The 17040-nt window shown below is 40.2% G+C and overlaps 1 protein-coding gene across 4 annotated transcripts in view; it reads left to right on the forward strand.

The window, feature by feature from the left end:
* Window positions 1-705: 705 nt before the first annotated feature.
* The window catches only part of GALNT7 (polypeptide N-acetylgalactosaminyltransferase 7), a 131699-nt gene continuing 115364 nt past the window's right edge, over window positions 706-17040 (forward strand). For 3 of the 4 annotated variants that reach the window (XM_079142952.1, XM_079142955.1, XM_079142954.1), the window contains exon 1: window positions 706-3879. In XM_079142952.1, the coding sequence (XP_078999078.1) occupies window positions 3754-3879 (126 nt within the window). In that variant the 5' untranslated portion in view covers window positions 706-3753. The remainder of the gene's footprint in view (window positions 3880-17040) is intronic. The other variant, XM_079142953.1, reaches the window with a different exon arrangement.

Below are 17040 nucleotides of genomic sequence, written 5' to 3' on the forward strand. Positions count from 1 at the left end.
CTATGTCTTGAGCTCTTTCCTTCCTCCTTTAGGTCTTTCACACAGGAAAAGGTCAGCCTAGTGTGTCCTGAGCAGTCCTACAGAGAAGCCCATGTGATCAGGAACTGAAGTGTCCCACCCACCACCTGTGAGGGAAAGAGGTTTTTCTGTTTGCTCTGTGAATGAACTTGAAAGCCCAGCTGAGCTGTGAGATGACTGCCACCCCAGTGACGGTCTGGCAAGAACCTCATGAGAGAATCTGAGCCAGAAATACCAGCTTAGGCACTCCTTGATTCCTGAACCTCAGAAAGGGTGAAATAACAAAGGATGTCCTTTCAAAGTGCTAAACTGGTGTAATCTGTTGTGTAGTAATAGATAATAAACACCACACAAAATTAACACACTCTTAACAAACTATATGCATTTAAATAGTAACTGTTATAAACAAGATATATCCTGATTTAGAAATACCACCACTGGTGACCTCCTTTGAAAAGAGGTGATTAAATGGTTTACAGAATAGGCAACCGAATATTTAACCAGTAATTTACAGGTCATTGATTCTAATTTAACTGAGTTCTTGGCAACCAGACACAGTTAAAATTGAAATTTGGTTGCACACAATAATTGTCCATAGCAGCATGTTCCTATTTCAATAAACCTTAAAAAAAAAAAAAAACAAAAAAAAACTCAATAGATAAAAAATAAGCTTAAGCTACCACTTAAGCTACCACTTGCTTCTTAATTCTGAGTACTCTTCGTAGCGTATTGAGTAAAAGGGAAACAACAGTCTACCAGTGAATGAAGATGACTGCGTAAAAAATAATCACCGATCTAAATAAAACCTTCGAAGTTTTATCCTGGGAAGGAGAACCTTCAGGTAAAGAAGAATAGCAGATGAAGCAGCCCCCACCCCTCTTCTAAATTTTATTTTCCCATTTTAGTCACAATCCGATTATTCACTCAGCATTCCATGGAAAAATGTTAAACCTTTTAACACACCAGGCATGGGTATAAAATAATTCACTAGACAGAAAAATCTCTAGATGCTTGTAAATTTAACTGGAAGTAGGGAAAAAAAATTAAGGAATTACAATATAGTGGTAATCCTTAGGGAAGATGTAGAAGGTGCAGTGGGGGCACCTAGCAGGGGACCCATCCCTGTACACTGGTGGGGAGGGGCATGGGAGAGTCTAGAAAAAGCTTTCTGTAACTGACTTCCAAGCTTAATGGTAAGGTGTCAGAAGATATTTCAGGCAAAAAGAACTCCATATACAAAAGCCTGAAGGCAAGTGAGTTACATTTAGAAACTTAAACCTTCAGCTTGGCTGTAGCATAGAAGGCAGGCATGGTGAAGAGTCCCAGGGGAGTGCAGGCAGCAGATGGACACAGTTCCTTATAGTGGATTCCTCTGTGGGGCAGAGTTGACATGGGGAAGAATTAAAAAACAAAACACACACACGCGCACACACACACACAAAACTGAACTTCTGCATCCAATCTTAGAATATTATATAATAAATACTATTATGTAATATTATAAGACGAACATAATTACTACTTGGCAAAGATTATGTATGTACTGGCAAGAATTCTGAGGTTAGAAAATGTGCTTTGAGTCCCAGTTTAAAAATGACAGTATACCAATCCCAGGTGGTGTAAAAGTTAGATGAAAAAATAATGCACTGCCTCTTACACATACCAGGTGCTCAAAGAATTCTCCTCCCTTCTGGCTACATTGCTTCTGATCCCCTGTTGGTCTTTGAACTGAAGGCATCATGTCAACAATGACCATATGTTATCTTATAACTTGGCAGAGGCCATCCCGTGTTCCTCCATTTGGTTCTAGTCGCTACTCTCTTCCCCAGTGAACACTTCCCTGTGTGAGACAAGCCAGAAGTACCAGCAAGAATAACAATACCTGTCATACAGTAACAGATGTAGCATTCATAAAACAAGAATTATACCCATGCCCTGAGAGTTACTCCATTATATTAATTGTAGATCTGCATATGTACTTGGCCTCAATTATTCCTTTTGATAATATCATAGTATAATCACTATTTGGCAGATAAGAGCCTTAGGTTCAGAGTGGTTATGTGTGACTTACCCTGACCTATGCTTTGAATGTAGCTTCTCATCTTCTCAACAGCGTTGTCAAGTCTACAAAAGATGCCTCCCAGCAAATATTGCAAAAGCCATATATTTTCAGGTATACTTGTTTCTTTAAATACTGGTAGAACTCAAAGAAACATGGACTTTTACAACTGTACACACACTGATTAATTTCTAACTTTGTGGGCTTTTCATTTATATTTTCAGTTGTGTGCAACATGAAAGACAGGGTGATGGCAGGATCTTCTCAGAAGAAAGAACCATTCAGATGGCTTCAGTAATTTGTATACTGAGCAGAGCATTGTTATTATTATTCCTAACAATAAATATTAAGCTTCTGATTTTATTCATAACAAAAGACTGTCTCTTCTGTGAAAATGAGAGCACAAATGCAAGGTTTAATCACTGAGGCAGACTTAATAACCAGATTTTACTTGTTTTAAAGTAAAAACAAAAAAACCTTGCAGATTTGAGGTAATATTAGGAAAAACATATATACTTTGACGATACTAAAACAGGACAAAATTTTAAACGTCCTATTTAACTTAAAATAGGCAGTTCGGCATATGGCACACTGATAATGTAATAACATACACTCCATGATATGTGATGGACATCTTCACTGGGAGATATGGGTATGTGGCTAAAACCATTTGCCAACATCCTTTCTCAGGGAGTCAGGTCTCATGGGCAGAAAAGGAAACTCCATCAAGAAGCAAAAACCAGGTGTGAGGGAAACAACAGGGCTAAGTATTGTTTTAAAAACCGAAATTGTTTTCTTCGAGTAGAAATGTAAGTCCATAATGAAAGATGTATTGCTCATTAGCAGATGATCGGCTTTCTTCTAATTAGCTCAAGGGCAAGGGTAATACTGGCTTTCCAAGAGAGCTCCTCCAGTTCAGTGATATTTGCACATTTCACCTGAGTTTTTCGGTTACAAATCCACCTCCTTTAGGAGCGGTGTGAAAAAACAAGATCAATAAAAAAAAAAAAAAAAAAAAAATCCTCCCAGCTATAAATCAGCCACGTGGAGCTACTGCTGCGGCAGCTGTAGCCCCGACTTCCTGGTTTGCTTCCTGCAACGCTTTCGGAAGGGGGCTCGGGCAGGTCCGCGGCATCCTGGAGGGCATAGGTGTTAAGGGCAGAGTTACGGTCCACGATTAGTATAAAAGTTTGGGAATCTGGAAGCTTCAGGGAGCCGAGCTGTAGGGCAAAGGCTAAGGACCAGACCTGGGGAAAGTGTAAGTTAGTTACAAGGTAACAAGGGGCTGGGAAGGGGGTTCGTGTGCTCGGTGCTGGAGAGCAGGGGACTGCGGATCTGGAAGGGGGCAGGCAGAGAGAAAGGCAGCTAGGACAGCGAGGCACACCGGCCGGTCGGAGCTCTGCGGAGGCAGCCTGCGGGGAGGGGGCGGCGGCGGCGAGCGCGGTCCGAGCCGCGGGCAGCGGGGAGGGGGCGGAGGGAAGCGCCCGGGGGAAGGTACAGCCGAGGGGAGTTCCGGAGCTGGAGCTGGCGAGGGCAGACAGCGGAGAGGGCGGCAGCCGTAGCGTTAGGGGTGGGGGAAAGAGGAGGAGGAGGAGAGCCGGAGGAGGGGGAAGGAGGGAGGGGAGAGCTGTGGCGGCGGCTGCGCCGGGCTGTGTGTCTCTCGCCGCTGGAGGAAGATGAGGCTGAAGATTGGGTTCATCTTACGCAGTTTGCTGGTGGTGGGAAGCTTCCTGGGGCTCGTGGTCCTCTGGTCTTCCCTCTCCTCACGGCCGGACGACCCGAGCCCGCTGGGCAGGATGAGGGTGAGTGACCCGCCCGGCCCCCTCCGGCGGCTGCGACCTGCAACTTGTTTTGTTTGCGCGCGCGTGTGGCGGGAGCGGGGGGCGGCGGGGTCGCGGCGCGGCGTTGGCGCCGCAGCTCCGCAGGTGGTGCTGGCTCAGCGCCGGCCGATGGGGGCGCCGAGCCCCGCGCACCCTGTCCCCTCTGGCCGCACCGGCCCGCCCCCTGGCCGCCCCTTCCTCCCGCGCTTCCCCGCCCCGGGCTCCGCCGCCGACACCCTCGCTGCGGCGGCGGCGGCGGCTCGGGGGACGCTCTCCGCTCCCGGACTGCGGGGTGGGACCGGAGGAGAGCTGGGTCCGGGGGGCCGCGGCTGCTCGGCGTCCAACTCGGCGGTGCCGCGAATACCGCGGCCGCGGCCGGGGGACGCGGGGTTGGTCCAGGCTGCGGCCTGTGGCGCGTGCAGGCCTGAGGAAGGCGAGATGCCGCCGCCACCACCACCGCGGTCCGGTGGACCAGGCCCTGCGGTCCAGCCTCCCCTCCCGCCACCGCCCGTCCGGGGGTGCTCGCAGCCTAGGCTCCCCCAGCTTGCCCGCCCGCCGGGGAGTGGGAGGGCGACGGCGCCCCGCCTCCGGCTCGTACGGAGAGCGCCGCCTCCCCCTCAACTCCGGTGGCCAGGAGCCGGGTGCGATGCGCGGCCGAGGCCTCGCCCTGGACCGGCGTTTCCTCCCGTTTCCGCGGGCGAGGGGAGGGGCGTCCCCGCCCCGTTCCTCGTCCCCCATCCCCGGCGCCTGGGGAAGCCCCTCGGCTGGCAGCGCGCTGGCGCCGTCCCGGGGACAGAGGAGCCAGTTTCTCTTCCCGGGCTGCGGCAGTGTTTCTCGGGCCGGAAAACTAACTTGTGCCGGCGCCCGGCTGCCCGCGCTGCCTGCCTGCTCCCTGAGCCGGACGCCGAAGGGCGCCGGGGCGCAGAGCTCCCTGCCGCTCCGCTGGGACGCATTTGTCTGCCGCCCTAGGCGCGGGTGTTAGATTTGAGACTCTGGCTTTTGAGGGTTTAGCCTGGAGCCTCGGAACATTAGTTACCTTGAGCCGCGCTGCGCGGGGCGGGGGGCGCTGTCACTGCGCCGGCACTGACCCCAGCAGTCGGCGGGGCGAGACCGTTCTGGTCCCCCAACCTGACCCGCCCCCCTCTCGCCCAGGAACCGTTGCAGCCCCCTAGTAGCTCACCCCAGAGACTTGGGCACTCACCTCCTCCCCGCCTGTGGCTCAGAGCCAGAGAGAGGCTGAGGAGCCTTAGGAGTCTTCAGCAAAGTGCCTTTTGCAAAAATGAGCAACACTGCATCCATGTGATCTTCCTTATTAACTTTCCTTCCGGAAAGTTAGCATCAGGAAGTTGAGGGAAAAGACTTGTAGAGTCCTTTCAAGAGGAAGAATCATAGGAGGAGGTTCCCCTATCAGTTCTTGTTTATGTCGGGAGTTAAACTGTAAATTTCAGTATTCGAAAGTCTTCATTGCTGTGGAATCTCCCTTTGTAGTATCTGGAGTGGATTCCCATCTAAGTCATCTAAATTGATGATGAAAAGTGTCGTTTTCCTCTTCAGTGTATTTGCAATTCTCATGGAGTGAGTGATGGTGACCTTTATAATTTTGCTGAGGATTTATTGACAAAGGATAACTGAATATTGCAGTGGTCTGTAAATATTTGAAATCATCACGAGGCTTTTAACATAGTGCTAGAAATGTTAGTCTTTATTTTCTGGAAGAGAAATTGAAGAAAAACTGACAAAATTGCCGTGTTTATAATGTCCTGTAGTTTAGATGGTAAGTTTTTTGAAGAGATAATGGAACATCATTCCCATCTCTTGAGATATTTTATCAGTGCTGATATGTAAGTAAGGCATAGTGCCCCTTTAATAACAATGAGGTGGTAATATCTTCTTGGTACAACTTATTTGGTAAGATTTGTCAGTGAACCCAGTGCAATTGTATCATTTACCATATTTAAAATTTCCCAGCATAATTAAAATTGAAAAGAATTCTTAGTTATCAGGAGAGCAAACTCCTTTAATTAACTTTCCAGGCAAATAGTAATCTAAGCAATTTAAGATATAGCATATAAATCAGAAAAGTGTAAATAAGGGACTACTGTATCGCTTTCATTAAAGCTAACTTAAGATCTTAAGAAATCCAGTCTTAGAAGGCCATCTTGATTAGGGAAGACTTGGACCAGGTACTCAGATGCTGATTCCTGAGTTTGTGTTCCCCTTTGCAGTTCTTTTACTGTGATTATGATTGCAGACACTTCCAAATCATTCATTGTGAAAACCCTGCTTCTCTGTAATGGTGATCCACACAGAATTGTTTTGGATCTCTTTAAATGGCCTCAAATTGGCTAAAACATTTGGTTTACCAAAAATAGGTTCTGCCTCCGTTCCATCAGGCTTATAGTTGTGCTCCATCCACCTGGTGCAGTTTTTTGTCTTGTATTATCAGTATTCCAGACATTAAAGTCTGTTACAACCTGCTCTTTCATTACCTGGAGTATTTCTTTGCTTTATTGTTGCCGGCCTGTGGAGTCAAGACAAGAAAAACATGGTCTTAGCTCCATCCTGTGCCTGAGTGTCTTGCCCTTTCTTTGAGGCGAATGATGTGGAAAAATGACCTTACTAGTCCAATCATATTGTTGTATGACTTTTTCCATTGATTTATTCAAACATTTTTGAGTACCTACTGTGTATCATGTATGGTGCTAATTATGAAGGAAACACTCCTTGTCTTTAACCTCACAGACCTTATTGTCTAATGAGAAAAAAACACATTGATCTAGCCTCCACAAATATATAAATAAAAATTGTGCTACATGCTGTGAAGGAAAACCATAGAGGCAAGAAAATGGAGGAGCTTGTCATAAAAGGATTACCTGAAGAAATGACTTGGAGTTGAAATTTGAAGATTTGAAGAAGAGTAGTTGTTGATCTGAAATAGGAAGGGTGCTCCTGGAAAAAGCAGTATATATGACATCCTCTGGCAGGGGACAACATGGGTGAAGGGAGGGATTGAAGATCAGTATAGTTGGAACATGGAGGGTGAGGAGATGGGTGTAACTATGCCACAAAGGTAAGGATGTGTCTTGCAAACATGGATTTAGATCTTCAAGAGCAGTGGGAGGCTATATAAGGATGTAATGTAGGGAAGAAATCTGATCACATTTGTGTTTTGAAAGACTACCTTGACTGCCTGCAGGAAGTATGCTTTGGTCTATGGATAATTAAGAGTCTCACTGGAAGTTATAATAGTTCAGGTGACATATGACATTGCTTGAACTGGTCAGGCAGTAGTGGTAATGAAGAAAATAAATTGATTCAAGAGCTATTAAAGATGCAAAAGCCTCAGAATTTGGTGATTGGATGTGGAAGTGAAGATATCAGGAGGTCTAGGATGATAGATTGTTACGTTATGAAAAGTTATGAAGACAAAACTTATTTATTCCATTGTATTTTATAAAAGGCTTATTTTTTAGACTTTGTCCTGTGTGTATTTTAAGGTCACCATTTATTAACTCCATCTATTTAGACTTTCAAAGTGCCAAAAGTTTCTTAAATTAAATTATAGTATGTCTCAGACTGACACCATTTCCCCCAGGTTTTAGGCCTGAATGAGTGTTTGAAGTTGAGTCATTTATTATCTCTGAAAATAAAGGAGATGTTGATGGAAATTTAGCTTCAGTGGTTCTATTAAAACCTTCAGTACTGCTTAGGCCTGTGTGTAAACTGATGATTCTTTGTATGTGCAAATGATACTTTGGCCAAATCATAAGTGACATGTAGTAGGTGCAGAGCATATGTGGTAGGACCAATGAAGGAACTACTGCTAGGCCAAGAGGTTTATGTGATAAACAAGCTAATGGGTTTGAAAGGGGTATAGCTTAAATGAGGACTAGTGGTCAAACTCACTACCCTGTCACAGTTTAGTTTCAACTTACCACAGTCATTTTATCTCACTGATGATCAGTTGTAACCTGAAAAATTTTGCCCTTGATGAGATTTTATCTCAAATGGAAATGCCATTTATACTATTAGGGATGCAGCTTACACTGAGCAAAAGTGTAATGTCCTGTGACCATTGTTCTCTCAGTTCTTCAGGCTACGTGGTTCAGGATCATTTTTATTTTCTTAGCAGTTCCCAACTTTTCACCTTCCAACCCCCAATATGATGATGGTGTTGATGATTAATCTAACATCACTAAGTCTAAGAAATCTGGGCTAATAGGCCTCCTGAAATTAATGTGTGTGTTTTTGTACATGTGCATTGGTTTTGGACTAAGAATCAGAAGCCTTCCTACTTCCTGGATGGTCCTGTAAACCAAAGAAAGACCACTGACTCTGAGCCCTTTGGAGGCAGAGTTCATGTTTCTACTCTTAGGGTATATCTTCCCTTCTCTTTGTGGTGCTGAGTTTGTGGAAGGTGCATATTAAATTTTTGCTCAAACAACATAAAGTACATCTATTTATGTCTCCCCCAGAGGTCTAGACACTGAAAATGTTTGGTGGATTTCCTAAGAATTGCTTTTTATTTGTTGGTTTTGTGAAAGAGTCTCCCATCCAGTGTTCTAAGTAAGGTCAGCCCTGCTTCTGCCTCTCTCATTTCCCCCTCAATCAGGCCTCCTAGAGAGTATTGAGAATATCTAGAATTAGAAGTTCCCATTCTCAAGTGCTCACATTTTACTTGGGATAAATTTTCTGTTCCTTAATCCAGTAGCAATATGCAAGCTATTACAAGAGTATTCATTAACAGCCACACCAATAGGTGGAAAGATTTAAAATAGCCATTTGGGAAGTGTACAGCCATTAGTGAAGAAAGAATAAGAACTGTTGTACAACAGTTGAATTTGGATCACTATTTTGTGACTTAGGGTAGCTGTGTGGAATGGGAAATAAGATGAGGGATACAATTTGGGTTTCTGAATAAGCTGCATTAGGTGAAAGGTAAGCAAGCATCAGGAATAGAAAGCAAAATTCTGAGGTTGCACCATTTGTAAACAGAACATATACACATTCCAACTTCCTAGTTATTAAAAAAAAGAGTTGGTCAGCAAGATATGAGAAGCTATTAAATATAGGAAAATGGTTGTAATTATTCAACTTCAACCTAGATAATTGTTTGTTCATATGTACACTGTTGATTTGTACATTCCTGAAGATTGAGTGTAAAACTGCCAGGAGAAAAGTAGTTAAATCAAGAATTTAAATTTTCTAGAATACAATGACAAAGGCTATGAAAGGAAGGATTTTTAAGTTTTTTTATGTGAAATGGAAAGGTGGAAGAGAGGGTGAAATATATGTTAATGTGGACAATTTTTTTGTCCATATTGGGAGGTATATTGATATTTAAATATGGTACTCAACAAATATTTCAAATATATATGTATATATATATTTTTGAGAGAGAGAATTTTTTTAATATGTTTGTGGTACTAGGGACTGAACCTATGTCTTCATATATGCTTGGCAAGTGGTCTTCCACTGAGCTACATCCCCAGCCCTAAAATATAAGCATCATTGCTCTAGGCATGTATATAGAGATTGTATATAGTGGAGGAGGTGAAAAGTTTTGACTTAATAAATATGTTATTCAAGTCTTGACCTAACAGCCACACAGTAAGTGTCCATAATAATAGCAATTTGTGCATGTGTGTGTGTGTGTGTGTGTGTGTGTGTGTGTGTGTGTGTGTTGGGGGGGCGGTTAATGAGCACATGAAAGCAACTGAGACCTTTTCCCATTCTCCTATCTGCAACCTTCTGTTCACTCAAAATAATGTGTTGAGGTCTTTTTTACTATGAGACACAGGACTGTGTCCTGGAGATGCAAAAATTTCAAGGATGTAGGATCCCTTAAGAGAGAAGCTGTGGGAATATGTTAGTCATAAAAAGGAGCTTCTTACAGAACTGTAGGAGGTGGAGAGGAAGAACAAAAAAAGAGCATAACATTTAGCCAGACCTGGAATATCAGTGGGATTTGCCCAGGTAGAAATACAAGGAAGAACATTCTGGAGTAAAGGAATATGGTGAAACTAGAAAGAAGTCCCATTTTACTGATGAAAAATGAAGGAATAATTTTTTTTTTTTTTTTTTTTTTTTTACATGTGTGAAGGTACCACAGTGAAACTCACCATTCTGTATAACTGAGATGCACCAATAAAAAAAGACTGGGAAAGTTAAGTTTGGGCTATGCTTGAAGGGAATTAAATCGGAGGCTACTGAGCTGGGTTATGGTTTCATTAATTCAGCAGTAGCTTTCTGGAGGCTTTTGAAATAGGATTGAGGGATTAGTAGCATCCATTTATTTATCAACTCTTAATCATTCACTTAACAAATATTTCAGATGCATATTGAATGTCCACTAAATACTCTTCATTGCTCTTGGTATTGGAGATGCTCTAGGGTAGTAAATAATAACAACTGCTTACATATATTGGATCCTTACTTTGGGCCAGGTAATATTCTGCATGTATTATGTTGTTTAATTGTAACAAATGCCTTCTAAGGCAAATCTGATATAATCCCCACAGATCAGGTAGCTGAGGTGGGAAGAAGTAAACTCTTTGGCTAAGGTCACTTACTTAGTAAGCACCAGAACCCCGGTTCAATTTCAGGTGTTCTAACTTCACATCTATGTTCTCTGACCCTGCTCTACAGATTTGAACAATACGTACAAGTCCATATGGAGTACCTTGAAAGGGGGTATGTAGACAATAGCAGAATAATTTCAGATAAACACTGGGAAGACAATTCAGGGTAGTGTGAAGGAAATGGGGCAGAGAGGATCACTCAGTGAACATCAAGATGATAACTGAGCTTAAGCCTGAAGAATGAGTGTAAGCCTGTCATAAAAATCTAAGGGAAGAGCATTCCAAGCAGAGAAAATAGAAATGCAAAATCCTTGAGGTTGAAATGGAGCTGGAGTGTTTGAGAAATAGAAGGGAGGCCAGTGTAGCTGGAGGAATGTAGCTAGGACTCAGATGATGGGAAGTGTAGGGCTTGTAGTATGTTATTAGGGTGGTTATTTATTTTAGTTTATACTCATTGTCCTTTAGCCATTACAGCTCTTTCTCTCAACATTGCATGGGTTGGATGTTAATTATATATGGTCATTTCCACTTATTATACTTGGTCCTACATAAACAAAGTGAGTAATAATCATTTTGGCCCCTGGTTTGTGGGTTAGGCATGCAGATAAACAATTGCAGTGGGTAAGACAACAATTGTAAGATAAATCTACTAGGACCCATGGAATTCCAAGAGAAAGCAGCATCCAGCCTAATGGGGCACGTTGCCATCGGAGAGCTTGTCTTAGCAAAGGAGCTGCTGAAAATGTGAGGACAGAGGAACAGCATGCCATATTGATGTCATGGAAGATTATGGCCAGTCCTGGGGACTTACATGACTGGTAGGTTGGGAGGGGAAGGGTAGAAGAGAAGACCCTAAAAAGAAAAATAGAATCTGAGCCATAAAGACTTTGAATGTAATGACTGGTCTATAAGGAAAAATCTGGAAACAAAGTGCAGGCTACATTTCTGTGAGGAGAGAATTATCCCTGGAATATAATGAGGTCTGTACTAGGAGAAGGACCCAGAAACAATCCGTACAAGGAGAAAAAGATTTTAGAAGTAGATTAACCCAGATTGGCAATTAGTAATTGCCCAGATTAGCAGATGGAAGGAGGATTCCTGCTTGATGAAAGGAGAAAGGAAGGTTATGGATACCTTTAGAAGGATCACAGCTGAATTTTACCCTACAGAAACATGGGAAAGGGCTATCACCCATTCAAATGCTGCAATATTGAGATTGAGCCAGTTAAGAAATGATGAAGCAAGTGACTGGAAGTGTTATCTCCTGCTAAACTAACCAGTAGTACTTTGGCCTGGAGAGGGAAGGACTATGGAGCATCTTTAGTGAAACTCAGTAAATATTATGTTACAGGAGAATGGGCTTAGATGAGAAAGAAATCCAGGTTGTGAACAGTCATCTTCACTATGGAAAGAATACAAATAGATTTAAGAGTTTTATTAGAGAATCACAACAATCGAAGAACTTAACCCATTTTTGGTTATATCTGTGTTGCCATAATGTGGTGGCTCTACACCTCCCACTACCCAATTTGTGTGTGTGTGTGTGTGTGTGTGTGTGTGTGTAGACACAAATTTGTAATTTTTTTAATACATTAATTTGGCTGATGTATTTCAAAGAAAAAAAGGATAGCAAAATTGTATACTCAGCATTTCAGTAATCTAGGTTTTTAAAAATGAGGTATACCATTTAATTCTAGTTCAGCTCTGTGATCCTGAAAGTAATACTGAAGTAACTTGAACTGCACCTACTCAGGGCTTAAGACTTTTTGAAGAAAGTAGAACTAACTTTCAGATACTTCATTTACAAAGAATTCTGAATATTTCAAAATGAGAAGTGTTCTCAGTTCTGCTTCATTATAAATTCCCTTCTGAGCTCCCTAGCCTTCGTAGCATTTTCAAATGTTGCTCCTGAGCAGCATTTAAACATGCCAACAGGGAGACCTGATTCAGTTCATTGAATATAAGAACTGTACGCTGAAAGTTGAGGAAAAAATTAACTTCGTATTATCTAATTAAGTTTATAGGATTGCACCAGAGCAGCCTGGTTTCTCAAATCTAGAAGGTACAATTAACTGCAGTATTATATCAATACCAACTAGTCAGCTAATAGGCTTCTAAGCAAAGCAATTGGAATTTGTTATTACCAAGAATATTTTAAACTGGATGAATTAAAATTAAATTACATTCTATTGGGAACCATTCTGTATGAGAATAGAATAGATGACCTAATCATTTTTTAATCTTTAATTTTTATCCATTCCCTTGGTTGAGGAATATGTTTGGGCCTCAAGGGATGTGGTACTCCCTCCCACAGCAAACTTAACATGCTTAATGATTATCTGACTTGGATGTAATTTTAGCATATCTAGTTCTTTTTTGAAACTATAATATACCTTAGTGCTTACATATTGAATTACTGTAAAAACTGTATATTCTCTGGTAAGGTGAATTAGGACTTGGTATTAACTAAATAGGCATTAACTGAAAAACTGTCAAACCTTTTTTGGTCATTCATATGAGAAGATAGGTGTGTAACATTTCTGTTTATTAAACTCTATTCTCCTTTGACTTTGGATTTTCCTTTTAATAACCCCCCCCCAAAAAAAAAACCCCAAAACAACCCAACTATGATAAAATTTTTTTTGCAAGGTTTGCAAGTAGCTTTTAGAACTGAATACCTACCTCCTTTTCCAGCAGGATTGCTTGATTTAAAACAAACTCTGCTTATTAAAGTGAAACTGTCTCAGATTCTTAATGTAATATAGAAGACACTTTTGAACAGTTTATAGAATTTTAAGGGTAAACTCGAAGAGATGTCATGACATGAGTGCAATAACTTCATAATTTTGTGAGGAATTTTTTAAAATATATACCTTAGAAAGGCAAAACAGAAAAAAAGAACTGTAAGGTACTGCCAAACATTGCAAAACTAGAGTTGTTTGGAATGCTCTGGAAGTTCTTTATTCAGGACTTACTGTTATCTTTCAAATTTTCTATTCTGTTGAAATAAATTGTTCACATGCATTTTTAGTAACATCTATTATTGCAAAAAATAATATGACCTGTCTTATTAGGCATATGTTAACCTATGCCTTATTAGGCATAGGTTTTAATTATGCATATTCAGGATGACTTAAATACCCCCCACATCTGAAAGATTTTTATTCTGCAAAATTTAGTATTTTGTCATGCATTTCTTATTAGACAATTTGATCATTATGTGTTTTAAAATTTAACTAATCTTTTTAATCTTTAGTGTGGCAAAGTGTGCCATATAAGTATTAGTATTTATTTCCTTTACAATCTGCAAGGTTTTGCATCTTTTCTTTTGAAAGAAAGCTTTTAAAAAAGCCTGTTTAAAAGTCCACTAATTCTTGCCAGGATGATTTAAAATGAATAAAAAATCCATCAGACTTTTGGCAAATATGTTCTCAATTATGGTACAGAATAAATGACTACAAAGAGCTTTTTAGAGTAATGGAATAGAAATGACTGAAATCATTCATTTGTACATGCAGATTTTCTACTAATAGTAGATGTTTAGTTTTTTAAACTAAAAGATTGATGTCAAGATTGGAAATCATGATCACTTGAAATATATAATTGTATTTTAACATTTAAGCAAAAGATTGCTAGAATAAGGAAATATAGGCATGCAGTTTCCTTAACTATTGCTTCCTGTGATGGCCTTAAGAAATTCTAAGTCTAACTAACATCAGTCATAGGAGGTTGGAAAAGAATGTTTCTCTTGTGGTGGGCAATTAACATAAAGTTGCTTACAGTCCAGAGATATTGTGGTGGTCAAGAAAAAAAAAGGCTTTTATCAAATAATTTTCTAAAATTTTTTATTCTGATAGTATGTTAAAAAAGAATGAGTTCCAAATACCTTAATATTTTAGAGAAATACATTTTTATATGAATTAAAATAACTTACTTTTTTGTAGTTAACATTTAGATACTAAATCATGGTACATGTAACAAACACTTAAAATAAATGTGGGATACTTGAAAGCATAGTCAAATTTTGAAGAGTGGTATCAACCTACAAATGGTAATGGAGCCAAAAATGCCATGCCTCTTCCCTAGTCCTGCTTTGTTGCTTGAGAAAAGAATTGCTAGTATCATCTGACACATTGGTCAAAATACATACGTACTACAAGATTATTCTCAGATTATTTTTCCCAGTGTCCTATTCGAAAATTGGAAGATGTTTTAATGAATGTGGCTTCACTTTATTTTCTGTTAATTACTGCCACAGGAATAATGCCAGCCACACTTGTTTGAGCAGCCTGTACCCGTTCAAGAAAATTCCAGCCAGAGTCTAATGAATAGTTTCACCGTGGTACAATTATGTTTCATAAGAGACAGTTATCATCCTTGACCTCTGCTCAATTACCCAGTAGCACTAAGCAAAATGTAAATGTTAAAATCTTTGTTATAGTTTGGCATTAATCCTATCAGATAAAGTGAATGACTTGAAACATTTATTCTGATTTGCATCTACTTCTTTAGCTTAAATAACAGGTACTATGTTTAAAAGTAAACATGTCTTGTTTAATGATTTATGGCTTAGAAGGGATGATAAAATTCAGGAAGAGTAAAAGGAAGTTATTGTAAGTGACAATTAAGGCATAGATGCTTTTTGTAGAAAATCAGAAACCTTAAGTTATTCACAAAGATAATACGTATTTACATATTTATTCAGTGTTTTTTATTTCTAACTGTAGTGCACCTAATGAAGTGAGATATCTTTCCTACCATTCCTTCAAATCTTTGTGGAAATAATTCCAATCTAGTTAACTATTTTTTTCCCCCCTCTTTTGGGACAGAGGATTTCCTTTTTTGATTATAAGCCCTGGAATTTGCTGAACTGATGATTGGTCAATTTCTTTGGGTGCCACTGGGTGCTAATTGTGAGAATGATTCAATGTCAAAAATGTCAGTGATGTATTTTATTGACCACAAAGTAGATGGAAAAATTCACCTACCATTTGGGTACACAGCATGTTGCCTCTGAGTGAGGTTAGCAGGTTACTTAAAATTCTCACACACACCAGAGAAATTGCATTTTCTGAATATACTTGCTTTTTTTTTTTTTTTAACCCAATTCTTTTCAATTAAAGATAACGAAAACACATAACTCTTGTGATCAGACAGTACTAATGAGAAAATGAAATTTCATTTCTAAAATTAGAGATAATGAACCTTTAAAAAAGTTTTTGCTCTGTCTGATCTCTATACCCCTCCTCACTTCTCTCATGTTTCACTTAAAAAACAAACAACAACAACAAAAAGAAATCTGCTTTAAGAAGCTGTTTCATCCTGTGAAATGCCACAGATCTTTGACAGGGATGAATGATGAAAGCTAGACTCCAGTGATTGGCTAGTAGTTAGGGTGAGGTTAGGGATTTATTTTTCTTGCACAAGGCTTCTGTCAAAGGACTGCAGATAATACAGTTTACCTGGGTTGACAGGGGCTTCATTTAAGACTGTCGTTTACATCCAGTGATGAAAATCAAATCAAATTTAAATTACTAAGCAGATCATGCTCTTCACAATGTTACCAAAATTAAAAAAAAATTAGAATGGTTGTGTTGGTATTCTGAAATATTAGTATTCTGAAAGTTGATCACTTAAGTCTTAATATACTTCTCTCCATCCCACTACCTCTTATCAGCTAACTGTAAGCATTTATTCATTTGTCACAGTTTTACCTGGTGACTTTTTTTGGGGGGGGGCTGGGTAATGGGGATTGAACCCAGTGGCACTTTACCACTGAATTACATCCCTCGTCCTTTTACTTTTTTTATTTTTAATTTTAAGACAGGCTCTCACTAAGTTGCTTAGGGCCTCATTAAATCCCTAAGCTGGTAACTTGTGATCCTCCTGCCTCAGCCTCCCAAGTCACTGGAGTTATAGGCAGGCACTACCATACCCAACCATGATAACCATTTTTAAGTGGTAAAAAAAGGTCAGAAAATATACATTGCCTTATTAACTCAGGTTATTTGCTTCTAGTGCTTTTCACTTAGATATATATTTGATGTACTTATTTCTAAAATATATGGATCAGTACTGATATTCATAATTATCTTTAGGATATCATATGTGTACACTTAAAAACATTGGTAATAAATGATTGACACCCAAACATGTAAAAAACAAAAACAAAAAACAAACTACCACGTTTTAACTAATTTGTGGTGAAGCAAAACACATGAGAAATTTGGTGTGCTTCAGTTTGCTTGTTATCAGTAGAAATCACTGTTACCATAGCCAGGGAGTTAGGTAGGTTGAATTACTTCACTGCTCTGTGAAAAAGTGTAGCAGTAGACGCACTCTTTAAATATGTGTAAAGAGTGAATGATGCACTAAGTGGCACCTGAAATCTTGAAAGGACAGTGTCTCTTAGAGGTTTAACCTACTACGAGGAGTGAGGAAGATCAATGTCTCAAGAAAAAAGTGCAGAAATTCATTTTGGGATATGGAAGCTAATTGAGGATTTTCAACTACAGTTAATTCATTAGGCAAAATTCCAGATTATATAAGAACATAGTTACCA

This window comes from Sciurus vulgaris, assembly GCF_902686455.1.
Source record: "Sciurus vulgaris genome assembly, chromosome: 5".
Lineage (NCBI taxonomy): Eukaryota > Metazoa > Chordata > Mammalia > Rodentia > Sciuridae > Sciurus > Sciurus vulgaris.